Source organism: Solea solea, chromosome 18, assembly GCF_958295425.1.
Source record: "Solea solea chromosome 18, fSolSol10.1, whole genome shotgun sequence".
NCBI classification, from domain to species: domain Eukaryota; kingdom Metazoa; phylum Chordata; class Actinopteri; order Pleuronectiformes; family Soleidae; genus Solea; species Solea solea.
This window is the reverse complement of record NC_081151.1, coordinates 22888185-22908409: the sequence shown is the minus strand read 5'-3', so window position 1 is coordinate 22908409 and position 20225 is coordinate 22888185. Positions and strand designations below refer to the sequence as shown.

The 20225-nt window shown below is 44.2% G+C and overlaps 1 protein-coding gene across 2 annotated transcripts in view; it reads right to left on the bottom strand.

Moving 5' to 3' along the window:
• The window catches only part of LOC131444681 (protein jagged-2-like), a 51034-nt gene that overhangs the window by 17447 nt on the left and 13362 nt on the right, over nucleotides 1-20225 (bottom strand). For both annotated transcript variants that reach the window (XM_058615253.1, XM_058615254.1), the window contains exons 3-9: nucleotides 18068-18134; nucleotides 12022-12276; nucleotides 11388-11448; nucleotides 4240-4370; nucleotides 3200-3319; nucleotides 2987-3100; nucleotides 2569-2682 (exon numbers count right to left, since the gene is read on the bottom strand). In XM_058615253.1, coding sequence (XP_058471236.1) covers nucleotides 2569-2682; nucleotides 2987-3100; nucleotides 3200-3319; nucleotides 4240-4370; nucleotides 11388-11448; nucleotides 12022-12276; nucleotides 18068-18134 — 862 coding nt within the window. The remainder of the gene's footprint in view (nucleotides 1-2568; nucleotides 2683-2986; nucleotides 3101-3199; nucleotides 3320-4239; nucleotides 4371-11387; nucleotides 11449-12021; nucleotides 12277-18067; nucleotides 18135-20225) is intronic.

Sequence of the window (20225 nt, the reverse complement as noted above, 5' to 3'; positions counted from 1 at the left end):
GAGGGAGAGAGGGAGGGAGAGGATGAGTGAGAGCGCTCAGAAGCCCCGTCACCAAACTTCATTCTTCATCCACCTGCTGCAGAAACAGCTCGAAGACTTTAAACACAGACATGTTGGACAATAACTCCACGTCATATTTGATGTTTGGCACAAAGACTGAAGTCGTGTCAGGAGTCAAAGCCCGTGTTTAGCCGCTGTTGTGATTTATGATCGCCATGACGACGCAGAGGCTGTTATTTGCCTGTTTCTGTTTGTCAGAGTTCCAGCTGTTTGTTCGACAGCAGAGGTCCAACACGTGGCCCGCACGTGGGTTAGGGTTCAACGATTGATTTATTAATAGAGGAAAAACTCTGCATCATCGATATGTTTACATTTCACTCTGAAATGATGTGAAATATCATAAATATGATTCTTTTCATGTCTTTTTCTCAGAAAGTTGGACTTTCTTTCACCTAAACATTTGGTAAAATTCTGCACATTTGTTTGGGGACCACAAATACATCTTCCGTGACCCATCCGTGGGTCCCCGACCCAGTCTTTGGGAGTCATTGTACTAATTTAATTTAACTTGTACTGTAACTGCTGCAACTTTAGAGGGTTTTACAGTTTCTCATTTGTAATTCTTTTCTTTCACACTGTGATAATAAAACACAAAGTTCTTATGAAGGAGCTTCAGCAGCAGCAGCAGAGAAATATTTGACCTTCAAAACAAAAGCATTTGGATGGTAAAGAAATAGGAAAATTAACTTTAATTCCTTCCATTTGCCTCATTTCTACAAATGAAAACCTGCTCTTTGGTGATATTTTGTGTTAATCTGGACGTGTTTTGGATTAGAACTTTATTTTCTGGCGTCTCTGACGTGCAGACCTACAGTAACGTCTGTGAATGTGAGCGGCTTCAGTTACGGTACCAGGCTCCATCTCAGCGTCGGCCACTTTAATGACCGCGGGCTCTTTTTCAAACATTTACAGGTCGGAGTTCACGTTTGAGAGGGTTTGATTTCTTCCACGGCTCTCCATCGCCGCGGTGCTTTATCCCCCGTCCCTCCCCCCTCCTCCCCCGGGGGTTAACGTCTCTCGATTGCATTCCCCAGAGGCCAAACCTGCGGCATTCCAAGTGGTCAGTTTCAGAGGCAGCGCTGGCCACACCCGCCTCGCCGCCTCCCTCACTATAAACCGACACAGTGCATTAATACTGCTCCCAGGAGGTAAGCGGCACCTGTTGGCCTGATGAAATTAAACACCCCCGCCCCCCCAAACCCTTTCCCAAAAACCCCGCCCTCCTTGCTGGCGCTCGCTCTCAGGTATTAAGTCCAGCCGTCACTGCACATGTTTACAGGTTATAAAATGTTTCCTGGCTAAAGCGGCGGAGGGTGAGGACTCCGCTCTGCTACTGTAGCGTACAAACTCCCCCCCCCTCCCCCCCACAACACCCCCGTCCGTCAGTCACGCCCAGTCTGGAGCCGAAGATAAACCCGGCCCCCTTCCCCCGGCCGAGTAAATGCGGTCCCAAGGCCAGCAGCAGTTGCCGAGCGGGAAGTTATTTTTAGTCTTACTCAAGTCACCTGACTCCAGTTACAGACGAAACCCGCGGCGAATATTAACGTTGTGCATGCGTACACACACACACACACACAACACACACACACACACACACACACTTGGAATTAGTGCGGCACGGTAAACAAACACTGTGTGTAACTCTGCGGTGAGTTTGAAGAGACGAGGCACAAACACGACGACTTCATCAGCCGCAAAACATGCAACGATGTTTACGTTTGAGGCAAAATCACGACTTTGAAATGTGTGAAAATAATAAATAAGATGGAGGCAACGTAGCACACGCGACTTTTCATACAAATAAAGTTGAAACTACCCTTTCAGAATAAAACATGTGTTCAAGACTGCAGTGGAAATGATCCAAAATACCATGTTTTACAGAGTTGACTAATGTAAACAGTCTGGTGTGAACGCAGCCTGAGACCTAATTCGATGCTAACTGGTTAGCTCAGGGGTGTCAAACTCATACAGCCCAGTTATAAGTCAAGTGGGCGGGATCTGTAAAATAACAGCTTAATAATCCAAATGTTTTCAGTGTGAACACCCTGAAATGTCTTGAATCTGGAGGCAAAGGCTAAAACATTTAGCCAAAGGGCCGGATTGGACGCTCTGGAGGGCTGTTTCGAGCCCACGGGCCGTACATTTGACACCTCTGGGTCTGTTCTTTACACAAAACAGAGTGGTTTGCTGATAGTGGCGCAAATGGCCTTGAATTTCTTCCTTTAAAAAGGTCTTAAGTTTGATTTGGAGAAATCTTTCAGTACTAAATACTAAATAAACAAAGTATTTCCCAACATTTGATGTAAAATTCCCTGAAAAGGATCCAAAATACCCACGAAACAGATTTCAGACGTGAATAAAAGTGAATTTTTGTGTGGGTTGGTGTGAAAAATGTTATTTTTAAATGTCCTGCTAGAATTTAATTAGGAAAAAAAACAACAAACACCCACTCACGACGTTACTGTTCAGTTCATTTTTTTAAGTGATTGATTAGTTTTATAGACGTACCGATCTGGCAGGTCTTTCCCGTCCACTGTGGAGGACAGAGACACTTGAAGCTGTTCTCCATGTCGATGCAGGTCCCGCCCTGAGCACACGGACCAGAGGCGCATTCGTCCGTGTCTGAAACACAAAACGTGACCGGAGTTAAAAACCACGCAAAAAAACCATCAATACACAGTTTGTTACAGCACGTTTTCTCTGGACATCAAACCACGGTCCTACTGTACTTATTATTATGACCTTTCACTTGTGGTGAGATGGGTGGGCTAAGCTAGAGCTAGCAGGTTAGCGCGCTAACTCCAGTAGAAGCAAAATAAACGTCGCTTTACGTCACGTTTGACGCTGAATTCTGAAACATTAACCCACCAAAGAAACGCTAAGGTAACAAGCTAATGTTAGCTGCTTAGCGTTAGCAACGACAGACCTTTAGCGCAGGTGGGTCCAGACCAGCCCGCGGGACAGTGACACTCGAAGCCTGACGGGACTTCGTGACACGTCCCTCCGTTTGCACACGGGTTAGAGACGCAGGCGTGTTCGGCTGCAGCGGGAAAACAAAGAATCAGGCGTTAGCTTCGTCACACGTCGTCACACGTCGTCACACGTCGTCACATTTTAACCCTTTCATCCGCAGACTCACCGATCTCACAGTTCTTGCCCGAGTATCCGTCTGGACACGCGCAGTTGTATTCGTCCGGCTCCGTGTTCATGCAGGTGCCTCCGTTCTTACACGGACGGTTTGTTCCACAGTAGTTCAGATCTACAACAACAACACACACACACACACACACACACACACACACTTTCATTTAAAGCTGCGCTACGTAACTTCTGCTAACTCTTGTTGTTGTTGTTGTGCCTCTGTTTGTTCTCAGAAATGATTTTACATGATTTATTTCCTGACTGAGGGAGCGTTTGTGTGTATACAGCAGCAGAGCAGAGGTGGGCGGAGACATGAAGCATTGATTGTGTCAAACTGCTGAATGACCGGGTTTATTTTGAGCTTCTCTCACTTTAGGTTACTACAGTATATACAGAAATGACAGCTATTTTACTGACTTAATGTTACTTCCTGTGTGTTAAAAAAGTTACACACTCCAGCTTTAACACACAGAGTCAACAGATCATTGAAAAACAGCTTTTTCCTGCTCATGATTGTGCAGTTTTAACAACAACAACAACTATAAAAAAACGTCTGACTGCGGTCGAACACAAAGAGAAATGATATTTACAGCAAATGTAATTCCTACGTTTCCCAATCACATTGTCCTCCTGAGACGGATGTGGACCACACTGGGCCAGTGACTCTCCATGTTTTGGTGGTTGACTTTTATTTTGAAGATTCTATTCATAAAAATGTGCTTTATTTTGAGACACAGAGTGTTTCCAAATCATGTTTCAAACTCTGCATGGAAGCATCACGTCTTCATTTCACTCATTAACAGGAGCCAGCTTGATTTGAATGTTTGAGACGAAGAATATTTGTATAAAATATCTGAAACCATCATAAAAACTAAGGAAAAACACATTCAGGAAGTGGAAACTAAACATAAAACCCCATTTTAAAAGGCCAGAGAATAGATGTAGGCAGGTGCATAAGTAGGAGAAGGGTAGACATGGATGGATGGATGGATGGATGGTAGATGGATGGATGGATGGATAGATGAGGTGGTGTCAGACCTTTGTCACAGAGCAGACCTCCCCAGTTCTTCTCACAGGAACACTGCCACGGCTCAGTGCAGGTGCCGTGGACACAGCCGGGGTATGGGAGACACTCGTCACAGAACGGTCCCTGCCAGCCGTAGTTACACCTGCAACACACACACACACACACACACACACACACACACACAGGGGGTGAGTTGTTATAGTCTAACCCAGGGACACTTACTGTTCACCTGGGAGGAATAAAAGTGGTTGATTTCTTTCATTATTCCTGGTCTACGTCTCTGCTCCACCTTCGCTCTTATTGCTTTTACCTCGAGGGATCATAAAGGATTTAGTTTGACTTTCTGACACATTATCAGCATGTTATATCAGCATGTTATGTCCATGTAACACAGCGCTGTAAACACAGGCACGCATGTCTCGCCATTTGGCTACAAAACCTGTCGTTTTCTGTTGTTTTTAAAAAAACTCACTCTCTTGCACCAAAGTCCATAGAGAAAATCAGCGATTTAAGCTGTCTACTGCTGCCTCGTGTGGTCACTTTGTGTCACTGCAGTCAATCCAAACAAAGGGTTTTAAAAGCCGACACCAAAATAACACATTTTAAGGATCAACAACTCCTGTGTGCTGGGACGTTCTCTATGGGCTTTGGTGTGGGAGAGTGAGTGGTTTAGAAACTCTTCAAAACTTCAGTTTCACGGTGAAAACACGTTCTTACGACGTCATAGACTTGAGCAAGAGTTACGTTCCCTGAAGTGAGCGTGTCTAATTCAGGTTATAGAAGCAGGCGGCACACGCGGGGCAGTCTACGTGCTCTTGTTTACCCTCCTATACTTCCTTCCTCTGCCCCCTGTTTCCCTTTCCTTCCTTTGTTCCTTTTTAGTTCTCCCTCAAACACGGGTGTTTTATTTTAGGATTCGGACGCTCGTGCCACCTCTGATACTCAAAGACACACCAGGGTTCAGCGGGTGCAACAGAAGCCCGGTGGATCTGCTGTGTTCTGCTGTGTTCTGCTCCAGAGCAGCAGCCTGAGGCCGAGTCTGAGGCCGAGTCTGAGGCCGAGTCTGAGGCCGAGTCAGGCACAGAGGCGCACTTAACATCACAGACGGGGGGAGAGACGGGGGAGACGGGGGGGGAGAGAGGGGCCATAAAAACCTGTGATGACAAACATCATTTAATACTTTCACAACGTGTGAAAACACAGGAGCGCTGGATGTCAGGTTAAATGCCGTCCGACGTCACAGGGGGCGCCGCAGGGGCCAGAAAACCCACACACGGAGGAAACGTTTAACATCTCAGGGATAAAGGATTAAAACAGTTAAGACGCACGAGCAGGAAGCGTCAGAGCTGCAGATTCAGTGTCACAACACAAAAAAAACGTCTCCAGCGAGATGAATGATGGCTTTGCTGCAGCTGCCAGAGGACATTCCTGAGCCTGTGTGTGTGTGTGTGTGTGTGTGTGTGTGTGTGTTTAAAGCTCAGTTTATCGTGTTTTGTTCTGTATTTTTGAAGCTGCTGCTGTGAATCATTGTCACGTTTGAGTCCCTGGTTTTTAATAAAGTTTAGTTCAGAAAACAAAAGTTAAGTCTACGATATATTAACATGTTTATTAACAACACGTCTTTATCTCACTGGAGTCTGTAAACCACTCACTCTCCCACACCAAAGCCCATAGAGAACATCAGGGATTTTAACATCTCACACACACACAGGAGTTGTTGATCCACTGCTGCCTCCATCACTAAGTTCTAATGTCTTATTTTTGAAATCCTTTGTTCAGATTGACCTCAGTGACACAGAGTGACCACACGAGGCAGCAGAGGACCAGCAGCTCCTGTGTCCCCGCGAGCTAAAATCACTGGTTTTCTCTATGAGGTTTGGTGTGGGAGAGTGAGTGGTTTACAAACGTCAGTTTCCTGTTGGAAGATGTGAGACATCGTGTTTCAGGGTAAAGATTTAGCAGAAAACAACATGGACGTGTGACAGTGTTCTCATCAGTGACTCATCTCATATCAAAGCAGCAAATATCACTCACATAAGTCAACTTAAAGCATGAAATCCTCACATTTCAGATGTAAAGTTAACACAAAAACCTCTTGTTGTATTTCTGCAGCTGAGTTTCTTCTCGTGTCGTGTGTCGTGTGTGTGTGTGTGTGCGTGTGCGTGTGTGCGTGTGCGTGTGCGTGTTCTCCCTGCCCTCTTCCTGTGTCGCGCGCTCGCTCGCTCGCTCGAGGTCAGACTTGGAATGACTAACGGCGGGTTTGTGGAACGAGGGCCGGTCGTCTCGGAGGGGGAGGCCAGCGCAGGGTTAGCTAATCTGTTGGTTTATGGCAGCACTCTGTTATTCCAAGGCCAGTGGTAACCTTGCTCCACCTGTCCTGTCATTTCTCTGTCGGGGGGCTATTTTAGGGTGCAGCTACCCCTCCTCCTCCTCCTCCTCCTCCCCCTCCTCCTCCTCCTCCCCCCTGCCCCCCCACCGCGCCTCACAAACACTTCAAAATGGATGGCGACCAAACAGTGGTGCCCTCAGCAGTGATATAGTGGCGTGCCGTGGGAGCGTGTGACAGACTGGTGGAGGCTGAACCTCAGACTGTTTTTGGATCCAAACAACCAAATGTGTGTGTGAGGCTCAGCGTCGCCGGACTGTCACACATCGACAGCTGCTGCTGCTGCTGCTGCTGCTGCTGCTGCTGCTGCTGCTGCTGCTGCTGCTGAACACAGCGATCACAGCGATCACACGACCCGCGGCGGCTCCCGATCGATCACACGACCCGCGGCGGCTCCCACTCTCATCACTGCTGGGTTCTTAAAGAGGTTTCAAAGATTCTGGCAGGGAGAAACAGATCTCAGCCACTCACTCTGCTTCAGTCTGTGATATCTTACATGTGTGAGTGACTTCATCTCATTGTTGAGCGACGTTTTCCAACAAGAAACTGAAGTTTGAGCTCCGTTTGTAAAGCACTCACTCTCCCTGCACCAAAGCCCATAGAGAAAATCAGTGATTTTAACATCACACACGTGTGTGTGAGGTGTTGATCCACTGCTGCCTCCATCACTAACTTCAAATGTCTTAAATCACTGATTTTCTCTCTGGGGTTTGGTGCAGAAACATTAGAAAAGTCTGTCTAATGATGAGATTACGTGGTGTTACGTGTAGATTATGCTGGCATGGAGTGTAGATTAGGTAAAGTGGTTTGCGTCACTGAGGTTACTCTGAACAAACAAAGACACTAAAGTCGTAACGTGACGCAATTTAAAAACCAGCAAATGACAGTTTTATATCCGTACAGATAGTTTTGGTTTCATCACTCAGAGCAGAACAGACGTTTGATCTGTTCACAGAACTGACGACCGACTGCTGACGAAGACAAGGACTGAGTCTTCAAGAACTGTCCCTTCAAGAACTGTCCCTTTAACAGTGACTGTGACTGTGTGTGTGTGTTTGTTTACTACTTCAGTGTGTGACCGTGGTGTTGTCCGGCGCTGTGGTCAGCGGCGCTGCCCTGCTCACTGTCAGCCCTGCAGGGGCAGCGGCGGGCAGGCGGGCAGGCGGGCGGCCGCCGCGGTGGCGATGGCGGCAGTGTGGACAGTCTGTCTGGCTGCAGAGTGGGAGAGCGAGGGAAATGGTTTCGGGGGGGAAGCCACAGGCCAAGGGTGGCATTACCCACAAACCCCGTCACCGGTGCTACTGCTGTTCCGTCAATGGATGGGGGGGTGGAGTGTGGTGGAGTGTGGTGGTGGGGGGGGGGGGGGGATGTACCACGGGGGCCGACAGGAGCTGAAAATATCCCACCGTGCCCACAAACCCCCGCCTCGCAGACAAACCACACCCAGAACCAGAGGACGGGGACGGTGGGAAGGGGCAGAGGGGCCTGCTCGTGTGTGTGTGTGTGTGTGTGTGTGTGTGTGTGAGAGCTGAATTATTTACAGTCCCGAGTCCCGAGTCCAAATCCAGGGGACACACACAGCCCCCGCTGTTGCCTAGCTACACGCTGAGTCGTGTGTACTGTACGAGCGAGCGTAGGTAGCGACTGCGCCGCGTGTAAGAAACAAGAAACCAAACACACATTTTTACTTTTCCCTCTGCCAGACGTTCTTCATCTCTCTCTCTGTGTTTGTTTTAACTCTTCACTCACCACTTCACCACCTCACCACCTCACCTCTGTCTCACTCTCACCCTGACAGCAGTTTCACCTGCAGGAACGTCCTCATCTGTGCTTTACTTTCTTTCACATGTTATCAGACGTCTGTGTTTGTGTCCATTTGTGTGTGTGTGTGTGTGTGTGAGATTCCTTCCTTTTGCAAAAAAAAATAAAATGATAATGATGATGATAAAGATGAGGTTAATTAACAGATTAGAGCTGCAACTCACTATTATTTATATAATCCGGTTGTTTGGGCCATAAAATGTCATAAAAATGTCATAAATATGTTGAATAAATGTTGAAAAATGTCAGAAAATGTGGAAAAATTTGGAAAAAATTCTGAAAAAGGTTGAAAACCAAAAACTATTCAGTTTGAATGATTTCCTCATTATATGGAGCAAAGGAACCAGAAAACGTTCACATTTAAGAAGCTGAAAAAACCATAGAAACTTGTTAAATATAAATATTTAACAATATAAATATGTATAATGTTGTTAAATGACAGTATCAGTGTGTGTGTCTGTGAACTGTAGGAACTTTAACACTTTATTTTCCTTCATTTTACACAGAAATGAGTGAACATGAAAGTGAAATGTTTGACTTTCATGTTGTGTTGCTCAGTCGTCTCCATGACAACAGAGCGGGAAAAATAAAACCCACAAAACAAACGACAGCGCGGTAAAAACGCTGCTGCCTTCAGGGGAAAAACGTCAGACGATGAAAACTCAGTGGCGCTGCGACAATTAATCCATTAGCAATTGATTAGGTAATCACTTAATCAGCTTAAGGGGTTTTTCCTTTTAAAAGTAAAGTTGATTTCATCCGTTTAAACGTTGAAACGCTTTCGTGTTCAGTTTGTTTGAAGACGTCGAGATTCACGTCACAACTCAAACGTTTGTTTCCTTTTCTGTCGGATTATTTTCATCGCTTGTTCTTTTCATGTTTTTTCTCTTTTGTTGTATTTTTATCTTGGTTTTGATTTAGTGTGATTCTTTATTGCGTCAAATGTGATTAATCAACCACAGAGATCTGTCTGTGCAGTGTGTGTGTGTGTGTGTGTGTGTGAGACGCTCAGAATCACATGTTGAGGCACATTCCAGGGTGTTCCTCTCTCTTCCAATCCTGCGGCCTTTTCCATTTAAAAAGTGTCATATAATGTCAGATCTGAACTAAATCAAACCTGCCTCACGATAAACCCCTCCCCCTCCACCCACGTGCAGCTCGTCTTTTTACGGCCCTGGTGTTCTTCTGCGTCTGAACGTACGTTTCCAGTTCCTCGTGTAATCAAATCTAAATTTCTCCCCGCTGCCTCTTTCCTCTCCTGCTCACACAAACGCCCGCTCAGCCTTTTTTGTTTTTGGCTCAGTTTCCACTGGAACCTCTCTGTTGTGGTTCTGTTACACCGGTTCAGAAACTGACCACCTGAGAGTCGTGCAGTGGGATTATGTAAGAGTCGTCTCCACAGGGTGAAGCAACAACGTTTCCACTAACATCATAAAATCATGTGGAAACAAGGTTCTGAGAATCCTCCACTCTTTGGTTCAGTTCCTGTTGTAATCTGAGTGGATTAAGGCTACTTAGTCCATGAATCGTGCACTACATAAATGACACCATTACATTGTTGATTTCACAGTTAAATGAAGAAACCTGGATTGTTTTTTTACACTTAATTTACGTAACACCAAAACTCTAAGGGTGCACCAACACTCTCTAAGGGTGCACCAAAACTCTAAGGATGCACCAACACTCTCTAAGGGTGCACCAAAACTCTAAGGATGCACCAACACTCTCTAAGGGTGCACCAAAACTCTAAGGGTGCACCAAAACGCTCAAAGGGTGCACCAACACTCTCTAAGGGTGCACCAAAACTCTAAGGGTGCACCAAAACTCTCTAAGGGTGCACCATGACTCTCTAAGGGTGCATCAAAAGCTCAAAAGGTGCACCAACACTCTCTAAGGGTGCACCAAAACTCTCTAAGGGTGCACCAAAACTCTACGGGTGCACCAACACTCTCTACGGGTGCACCAAAACTCTAAGGGTGCACCAAAACCTTAAGGGTGCACCAAAATAATGATGTCATAGCCCCAACTCTCTAACCCAGGTGTCAAACTCGCGGCCCTCCAATTGATTTCATGTTTTTTTTTTGTTTTTTGTTATTTTTATAGATTAATTTTGCATCATAAATACATTTTGTTGTTAATAAATAATGGTTGTTTTTCTCACTTAACGTCCCCCTGCTAGTTCGAGACCCCGCCTCTAACCCTTAACTTTGTTAGACATCATTTTTTTGGTCAAAAAGCGCCAAAGGGCAGCGATGTGTCGAACGACATCCCAGAATTCTCAGTTGGTGACTTAACGGACGCGGGGTTAGATTGTCTGAACCTCTGAGCAGACGCAGATCCAGCCTGTGACAGCGCCACATACAGGCCTGGCATATACACTGCAGCGCTCAGAGTCGCTCTGGTGGGTTTTGTGTGTGTGTGTGAAGACATTTTTTGGTTGTGTTGTTTGTGAGGATGAGGCCTGAGTGACACCAGATTCTGTATATGTGTCACTGCCTGATTCATTTACTGTATAAAAATGTCATGTTTTCATGTATACAGTATTTATAATTAAAGCAGCCGGCTTGAGTTAAATATAAAGTTACAGCGAGTGGTTTCAGAGGCGAGAAAGAATTCACACTTCACAATGAAGCCATAACAAGACCCACGATAGGAAGAGGTGATGTGGGCTGCAGACATGAGAGGGTGAGGGTGAGGGTGAGGGGGGGAGAGGACGAGGGAGCCTCAAAAACAAGCCTCTCTCTCTCTCTCTGCAGCCAGCTTTAGTACAGGAAGCAGAACAATGGCTGTGGGATCAGAGTGGAGCTGAGGGATGGAGATGGGTGAGGGGGTGAGAGCTGCTTGGTATGTTATCAACACCCTCACCCTCTCATCATCACTGTGTTGTGTCAGTGTTTTCCTCATTAAGGCTTCAAACCAAACACAATCACACTTTGCAGCTGCGACACTTACTTGCATTCTCCCGGCACGCTGCACGTCCCGTGCTGGACGCTGCATCCCTGCTTACAGATGGCTGTCGGGAAGGAAAGGGACACATTTAAACTCTTATTATTATTCAAAATAGTAATAATAATAATAATAATAAGTACATTTCTGTTACTTGTGACCGTACTTCTGTTTGAAATGTTGGCAAGCATGAAATTTAATTTCATTTGACATCACACTTGGCCTGAGCTGCCAATGACGAGCCCAAAACATCTGTTTTTAATGGATTCTTCGTTCAAATAGAGCAAAGACGAGTCGACTTTAATCAATTTTTCCTCAACTCAACAGGCACTGTTTTGGATTTCATAATCCAAACCTGAAAAGCAGTGTTTTGTGTTTTAACTCTTGAATTGAAGCGAAATGAGACAAAAGTAAACAATGTCATGAGTGTTTGAGACTTATCTGATCAAGTTATACAGAATCTAATGTTTTTAATTGTCTATAATGTCAAGCGTTGTGTATTATTATGTGTGTTTAGCGTCTAGTAATGATATTTATGATGACATCTCAAAGTAGAAGTCTTTGTTTTGACGTGGAATGATAAAAATGACAGAAACAGACAGAATAAAAAGAAGAATAACTAACACCTGCATGGCCTCACCTGTTTTGCAGTCGGGTCCGGTCCATCCTTCCATGCAGCCTCGGTTTCCGGACTGATCGCACACATAGTGGCCAAAGTAGTCGTCGCGTGGACGGCACACTTTGTTGCACTTGCTGCCGTAATAGTGTTCGTCACAGCGCACGCGGATGGTGTACTCCAGACTGGCCACCAGGCTTTTATACTCCACCGTCTGCTTCTCCTCTCCAGGGTTGATCATCCCCTTGTGGATGCTGCGCTCGATTAACAGCTCCTCATCTGGACCAGGAGGATACGACAGAAGAAAAGAAGAATATAAACATGTTTTATTATCTACTGACAGGAATAAACTGGATCTATAATCAATTGTTTCTTTCTTTTCATGTTCTGGTTTCTTTGCTCGTCTGTGACATAACGTTTGATATCTTTGATTCATAAAAGAGCAAAATATGGACGTGGATAATGTCGCCTTTTTTGGGAAACAGCGATCAACAATTTTCTCTCATTTTACGAACATTAAATCAATCCAAAACAAACATCTTCTCATTAGTTTCTGTCCAAAATAAAAAGACCAGTCACCTCTTTAAATCATTAACTTAACTCCACTGTGACAGAAACACTGACACATTAATTTAACATCATTTTACTCAAAATATATTCATTTTAAAAACGGTTTTAAGTAGCTGGTTAGCTTAGTTTGAAACATGCTTGACTGAAGTTTCTTCAGCTGATTAAAAAATCAAAGTAAATGTATGAATTACTTTGTTTACAGTTCTCCTAACTGACTAGCTAGGCAGCAAATCAAGCTAACACTGTCGAGTCATCTTATCAACAGTAACTAGTTAGCTCAGTAGCTGATTAAGCTAATATCCACTTTGTGACTTGGTTGAAAAAAGCTTGGCTGTTGTTTTTTTTTAATTTAAAGGAAGTGATAAATGTCAGATAAGCTCTCTTAAAGTTTTAATTATCAAGTCAGCTGTAACTGGTTAGCTAAGTGGCTCATTAAGCTAACAGCAGCTTTGTAAATTGGTTGACGTTTCTTAAGGTTTTCAGCTGACTTAGATAAAATAAAGTTAGCAATGAATCAGTTCTGTTGAAATTAAATCTGTCTAGTCATCTTAGCTAGTTAGCTGAGTGGCTGATTAAGCTAGCATCAGCTTTGTGACTCAGCATTAGTTTTTTAATTAAACATTCAGGAAGAAAAGGTAGCATGTGTTGCTACTGTAGAGTGGTTGGTGTATATGCTAATACGTGCAGCTAACGTAAATACATTTATAGCCAGTTACTCTAACAATGATTTTGTTTTTTCAGTACAAAAATAAGACATTACTGGTGAGGTGAAGAATTCAGGTCAGTTCGATAGGAATGTCAAAACAACAAAAATCCTGAATGACATTCCAGGGAAACAAGGCTGATTCCGGTTGTAGGATTTGACCTCACAACACGCTGCATTTTTGTAGGTGTGATTAGAGAATCTGCGAGGCTTCGAGGAACGTCTGTTTCTAACACAGATCAGAGAGAAGTCACGACCTCTGGGCCAAAACATCGCTGCGTTCCACCAAGAATGTGCAAGAAGAAAAGAAATGCAGGGAAATGGACGGGGGGGAGAATAGGAAAATGAAGGAAGTACAAACAAGAGCGAGGTCTGCGAGGGCTTGATAACCGGTGACGGGCTTTTCTGGGACCACTCCGGCCCCCACTCAGGATATCCAGCCTCGACTTCATCGGAGCCAGGCCGGAAATAATAAGAGACGGGGAACAGACGAGGAAGGGCGACATAGGAAAGACCCTTTAGCTTGTTCTCGACAAACAGGAGCACAGACTTCACCGTGGCTGCCAGATCTGACAACGACCTGGATGAGACTCGCAGTCACTGCTAATGGTGTCGAGTGCAGTACTCACTGTCACAGACAGGGGCACAAAAACACCTTTAAATTCTCAATCAATTAAGACGTTACACGCAATGTTTGCTGAAGAGCGCCGACTGTCGCTACCGGCTGCAATTACAGGATAATGGCTCACGCTAACATTTAGCCCAGGGGTCTCAAACTCAAATAACCTGCCACTGAGCATTTATATGCAAATAGTTGACAATAAAAAAGATTCTTACAAACACAAATAACCCAATAAATACAAACACTTTATTGTCAGTTAAAATTCTACATCGACTGTATATATTTTTAATCTAGCTGATAAGGCTAACTGAAAGGCTCCGCCCACACTGACACAACATTTTTTAGGTTTCTTTGCAGTAAAGGTCGTTGGTACTAATGCTGGAATAGCGCCCCCTGTCTCTGAACCGCTCTGTGATTGGCCAAAATTGACAAAAACTAAAATATTTTGCTAGCACAGCTGTAAGAATGTACATTTTATTGGATTATTATTATTTAAAAAATAAAAAAAACATGTATAACCTTCCAGTATTTATGAGATGAAACTGTCAAACTTGTTCCCTCTTGTGTCATTTTTGATGTCTTCAGCACATTAGCTGTGAAATCTGATCCACATTCCTTTGTGGATCATAAAAAAGCCCGCTGCTGAAGTTTGACACTGAGGAAACAATGAAAAACCCACTACGATCCGCTTTCATGCCGCCCTGATTTATGGAGTCTCACAGCAGAGTTAACACACTGCCACAGATTTCCAGTCCCACACCCACCACCTGAAACACTCACTCACTCACTCACTCACTCACTCACTCACTCACTGCTGCTCATCTCCAGCAATTAGATATAAAAATATAGACCAATCATCTGTGCTGGAGGAGACGCGCTAAGAGAAGCCACTGTTACCAGGGAGAGCAGGAGGCACAGAGACACATAAGAAAAGAACAGCTCGTATTAATGACAAGGATTTTCACACTAATGTTATTATTATTATTATTATTATTATAATACAAAAAAACTAACAATAACCAGTTTTTAAGCTGCAACAAGCTGCACCAAACTGGACTTTAACCTTTGACCTCTTTCTTTACAGCTTGTCACTTGTACCAGTGGTGATCGTGTTTGTTCAGGCTGTGAAATACATCTGTGTTAAAGTGGGTACACCAGATAATATCTACACCGTTTTTAAACCTCACTTACTCCCTGCACCAAAGTCAATAGAGAAAACCATTGATTTCACATCACAGCGCACACAGCAGTGAGTGAGTGAAAATGTGCTATTTTGTGACTTCTGTTATTGTAAACCCTCGAGCGACACAAACGGACCAAACAAAGCAGAGCTGCGGCGCCTGCGACACCAAAGGCTAAAAACGCTGATTTTCTCTATGGAATTTGGTGTGGACAAAAAACCCCCGAGAGGTTTACAGAATTCCTTCCTAATAAGGGAACATATTAGGGACATGACACATATCAGTGGAGCTCAGTGTCACAGAGGAATAGGAGATATCAGGATTCAGCAGGACTTGCTGACTGTAAGAAAATCTCATCAGCCCTATATTTAAAACTGGCATCTTTAGGGTAAATTGTCCAGGACACACGCACGTTGTTATTGTCCCCGTACGGTCGCTGCGTCTCTGTCCTCCAGTGATGCTTCACAAAGAGTCAACAACAGTTGTGTTTAGAGAGAGGCGGGAACTTCTGGAGGTATAAACAGCCACAGAGCTGATCTCAACACGGCAGGAAACACACCTCATGTCACCAACTCTCTGGGATTATTACACACTCGGCTACACTGGCTTTAATGGGAATGTCCACACTAGAGTAGATTCCACGGAGCCTCAAAACCTTTCACTTCCCCCACAGAGAAAATCAGCGATTCTAAGGTCACAGCCCAGAGGAGTTGTTGCTCCACTGCTGCCTCCATCACTCACTTCAAATGTGTCATTTTGTGACTTCTGTGTTTGGAATCCAGCGTTTCAGATTTACCAAAGTGACTCACTCTTACCAAACAAGGCAGCGGTAGAGCAGCAGCTACTGTGTCCCCACCAGCTAAAAATGCTGATTTTCTCCATGGAATTTGGTGCAGGAGAGCGTGTGGTTTACAAAAGTGACACAAACTTCGGCTCCCGGCCAGAAAAAGGCCGTTGAACAGCGAGACAAAGCTGCAAACATGTTTTTTAAGATAGCGTCAACATGAGCTGGGTTCCATTTCATAAGGTCAGTCTTTTGTTAAGTGGGTTTTTAAGGTGTTTTCCCTGCTGGCAGCCTTGTTTTCACTGAAACTGTGCCCGCCTGATGCACAGTGTGTAGTGTAGGTGAAGTGAGTCAGACAAAACTTGACAAAGTCATTTAACTTTTAGGCCAAATTTAGGCCCATTTTCCCCTAAAATATTATTATTATTAATTGTGTTTTAAATAAATGTTTCTGTCACTCGGATGAATTGACTTCTATCAAAGAGCACAGAGCTAAAATATCAGAGGAAAAGGTTTAAAGAATGTGTGAAAACAGCAGCTCTTTTTATAATAACCAGCTGTCTAACTCTGGACTAGAACTCTTTACTAATTGACCTCAGATTAAATGTGCACTGAGCAGGTTTGTGTTAAGCAGGAAAAACACAGTGCGGTGTAATCAGGGTTTGTGTTGGCAGACTATCACAGGCCGCGGATCAGGATCAGATGGGACAAGCATGGATTCTTTTCCTGTAAAAACCTGGTCCAGCACATTTCAAAACTCTCTCTGGCTCCAGCAGCAGCAGCAGCAGCAGCAGCAGCAGCAGCAGCAGCAGCAGCAGCATTAATGCTTGCTTCACCTGCGTATTACGCCCACAGCTGGATAACAACAGGTCGCTGCCTGCTCTCTGGCGTGAGGCAAAAGTGAAGAATAAAGGAAAAGCAGGAAAATGTGGGGAACGAGAATCAGGAAGTGTTTTAAAATAAAATCTCCAGTTTCATCCAGTTACTAGGATTCGTATACTTATATTTACTGTGTGTATTATGTGTATGGTTGTGTAAAAACAAATGAGTTCCTATTAGAATGTGTTTCCACTTTAGCTCACAGGGCTCTGCAGTAATTAAATCACATAATGTAAATGTTGAGCCGAACAAACAAATGTTTAAACATTACAGCTCAAACAGTACGACGAGATCAAAGTGAAGGACAGTCTTCTGTGCTATCACTTTAGCAACATTAGCAAAGTCTCATTCACCTTCAACGGCATTAGCTTCGCTAACACGGGTATATGTTTTAATGTTTATACGTTAGCAGCTGTGTAAGTATTTTTTTTTTTTTAAGTACACTGAAAACATAAAAAATACTTCTTTCAACCAACTGACAGAGCTAATGTTGCCTTAAATAGCTTATATATAGCTAACCAACGACGGGTGATACATTCATTACAAGTTTACATAGATGTGTGGTTTATGTTAGCATAATTAGCTAAACAATGACGGGTAATAAACACTCATTCAATAAAAATGGGAAGCTGTTTTTAGCTAGTTGTGGATGCTACTATACAGTAGCCTGACTAATTAGTGGATGTTTGTATGCTAGCAGCTGTAAACATCTACTGAAACTCTTTCAACTCAGAGCTAATTAGCTCAACAAGCTAGCCAGTGACAGGTGAAAAGCTAATTAGACGACTCAAAGCCAACAATATTGAAGTGTAGGTCAGTTAAAAAGACTTAAAAACCATGAAAACATGAATGTCGTTCATGTTAAATGTTGTTCATCTCCAACATTTAGCAAAGCAAATGTCAACATTTAACAGGAGTCTGGTGTATTTAGTGATCAAACGTGAGCCCTATCGCGGCCACGTTCATTGGTATTTCTTACTGAACGATTCTGTGAATAGAATCATTTTCAATCCACTGATTCTAATGATTCTAATGATTCAGTTACACCCAAAACAAGCGCTTTACAAGTCACTCGTTAATGTGTTTGTGTTGCGTATGTAACCACATCACGGCAGTTTTACGCCACCGTTGCTATGACGACTCCGCCCACGTTGAGGGGGAGGAGGAGCTATAGTAATGGAAACTGACGTGCCTGAGCCATTAAATTCCCTCAGAGAGTTTCAGTGAGGACAGATGAGGACGTGCATGTGTGATGTGGAGCAGAGAGGAGGAGGACAGGGTTCAAAACCCTTCTTTTTTTTTACATCACACTCACTCACTCACTCACTCACCACTGCTGCTGCTGCTGTGTGTGCCGTTGTCCCAGTCCCACGCCTCCACCATCACAGTGAACGCTCGCTGAAAACAGAGAGAGAGAGAGAGAGAGGCAGAGGTCAGAGGTTATCACAGAGCACGCTAATACACAAACTCAGCTGAAACTCAGATATGACCACTTTACTTTAAGACGTGAACATGATGTGGAGTTTACACAGAAACTCAGACATGAGTCACCTTCACTCTCTCACACACACACACACACACACTTGGCATGAGCGGTGAATAACGGTGGGAAAGTCAGTGGCGTTCCCACACTGCTGTCACTGATTAGCTTCCATTCACCTGAGGCGAGTTAATAGATGCAGCCACTGTTTGTGTCAAACGAGCAAAACATTCACCTGGAGACAGAAAACACACACACACAAGCATAATCTGAGATTATACTGAGCCAGAGATTACACCGAGTCCTCCTCAACGACCCCAATTCAGGAGGACGAACTCTCCGCCCGCTCGTGTCTCCTCTGGGACGCCGGTGAATTTGTCAGTTTGCTGAAGGGCTCCATTTCCTTTTTTGGTGGAAATGTAATGTATAGATTTTAAAATTCTCCGCTGGGAAGTCGTTAAGACTCATGATTACTTTCTTCACGGTTTCTTTGACAAGGAATACTGATACCGAGGACGTCTGAACCCTGTCCTACTTTCTCCAGCAGAAGCAGAACAAACTTCACCGTTCCCACAAGAACAAACTGAAAGTCTTAATTATTTCAGGTGCAGGCCTGTTTTTTTCCCTTTTTTTCCCGTCAGCAAACAAACCAGGACGGCGCTCGCATGGGGCCGGAGCGGCAGCTGCGAGTTCCCATGACCCGGGTCTGACTCAGAGCGGCTGATGGCTGCGGGGAAGATTACAAAGCTGCTGCTGCCGCCAGAGATTAGAGACAGAGACACCAGAGACACCAGAGACGCAGACATGAAACATGGAAAAAGGGCCGCAAAGTGCTTTACGGTTCTTTAAAAAGCTAATTTTACGGCGCTGTAACGGCGGGGAGGTGGAGGTCAGCGGTCAGTGGGAGAGTTCTCACAGTGTAAAGACAGGACACAGTGGAGTTTAGCTCCAGGCAGGTGACGTTCACAACCTGCAGGTCTGGAGACGTTTGTTAGTAAAGCAGCAGCAGCAGCAGCAGCAACTCTGCTCTAAAGAGTCAGGAACTCAACAATATTACAGATTCATGGTCATGTTTTAGAATCTGAAACTGTTTTAATGCAAAGTAAGAACATAGAAGGGATTCAGAGAGAATATGGTCTCCATTATAATGTTTTTATTTATTTGTTTTTATTGTGTGGATGTTGATTTTTACGCCTTTCAATTCGTCTCAGTTGATTTTCAGATGCATTTTATTGTATTAATCTGCACAACGCTTTGTGGTCGTTAAATAACAAATAAAGCAAATACGACAGTTTTGTCTCCTGTAAAACGACTGATATTCTCACTAATATTATTCCAATTTATGTCCGACTAGAAATACTGGAGTTAAAATGTCAAATGTATGATTTTATGTGTTATATATATGTATTTTTTCAGGTTGATGCTGACTGTGTCGCATTTAAAATGTAATAAAACATTCAAATGCTCAGTATTTACATGTTTCCACTGTTACATTCACTCGCTCACCGTCTTTCTACCACTTCACCAGCAAATCAATCTTTACGTAAAGCAGCAGAGCCTTGACTCGAACCCACAACCACCACTGATCCACCGCCGACACCTTCATTACACAACAATCTTTATCGTTCCTTAAAGGAAATGAATCCCACTGAGACCTGGAGCAGCAGCAGAACTTCATCATCATCATCATCAATCTTTCTCTTTCTAATCAACTTTTTAAAGGTCACAACCATCAGGGGGCGCTGGTGAGCGAAATGTGTGTCCTTGAAAATGTCTGCAGGGACACCGTGTGTGTGTGTGTGTGTGGTGGTTGGAGACACTCGACACCTCCAACCAATTAACAGGAGGCTTTTCAGAGGGATTTGAGTTTTTCATTAGACTCATCTGCTCGTCGCTGCCTCCACCTGTTCAATGAATAAATTACAGATTTGTCAGGATCTGCGTGTGTGAGTGCAGCGCTTCATTCATGATAATCAGATTGAATCTGTGCTGCTGCTGCTGCTGCTGCG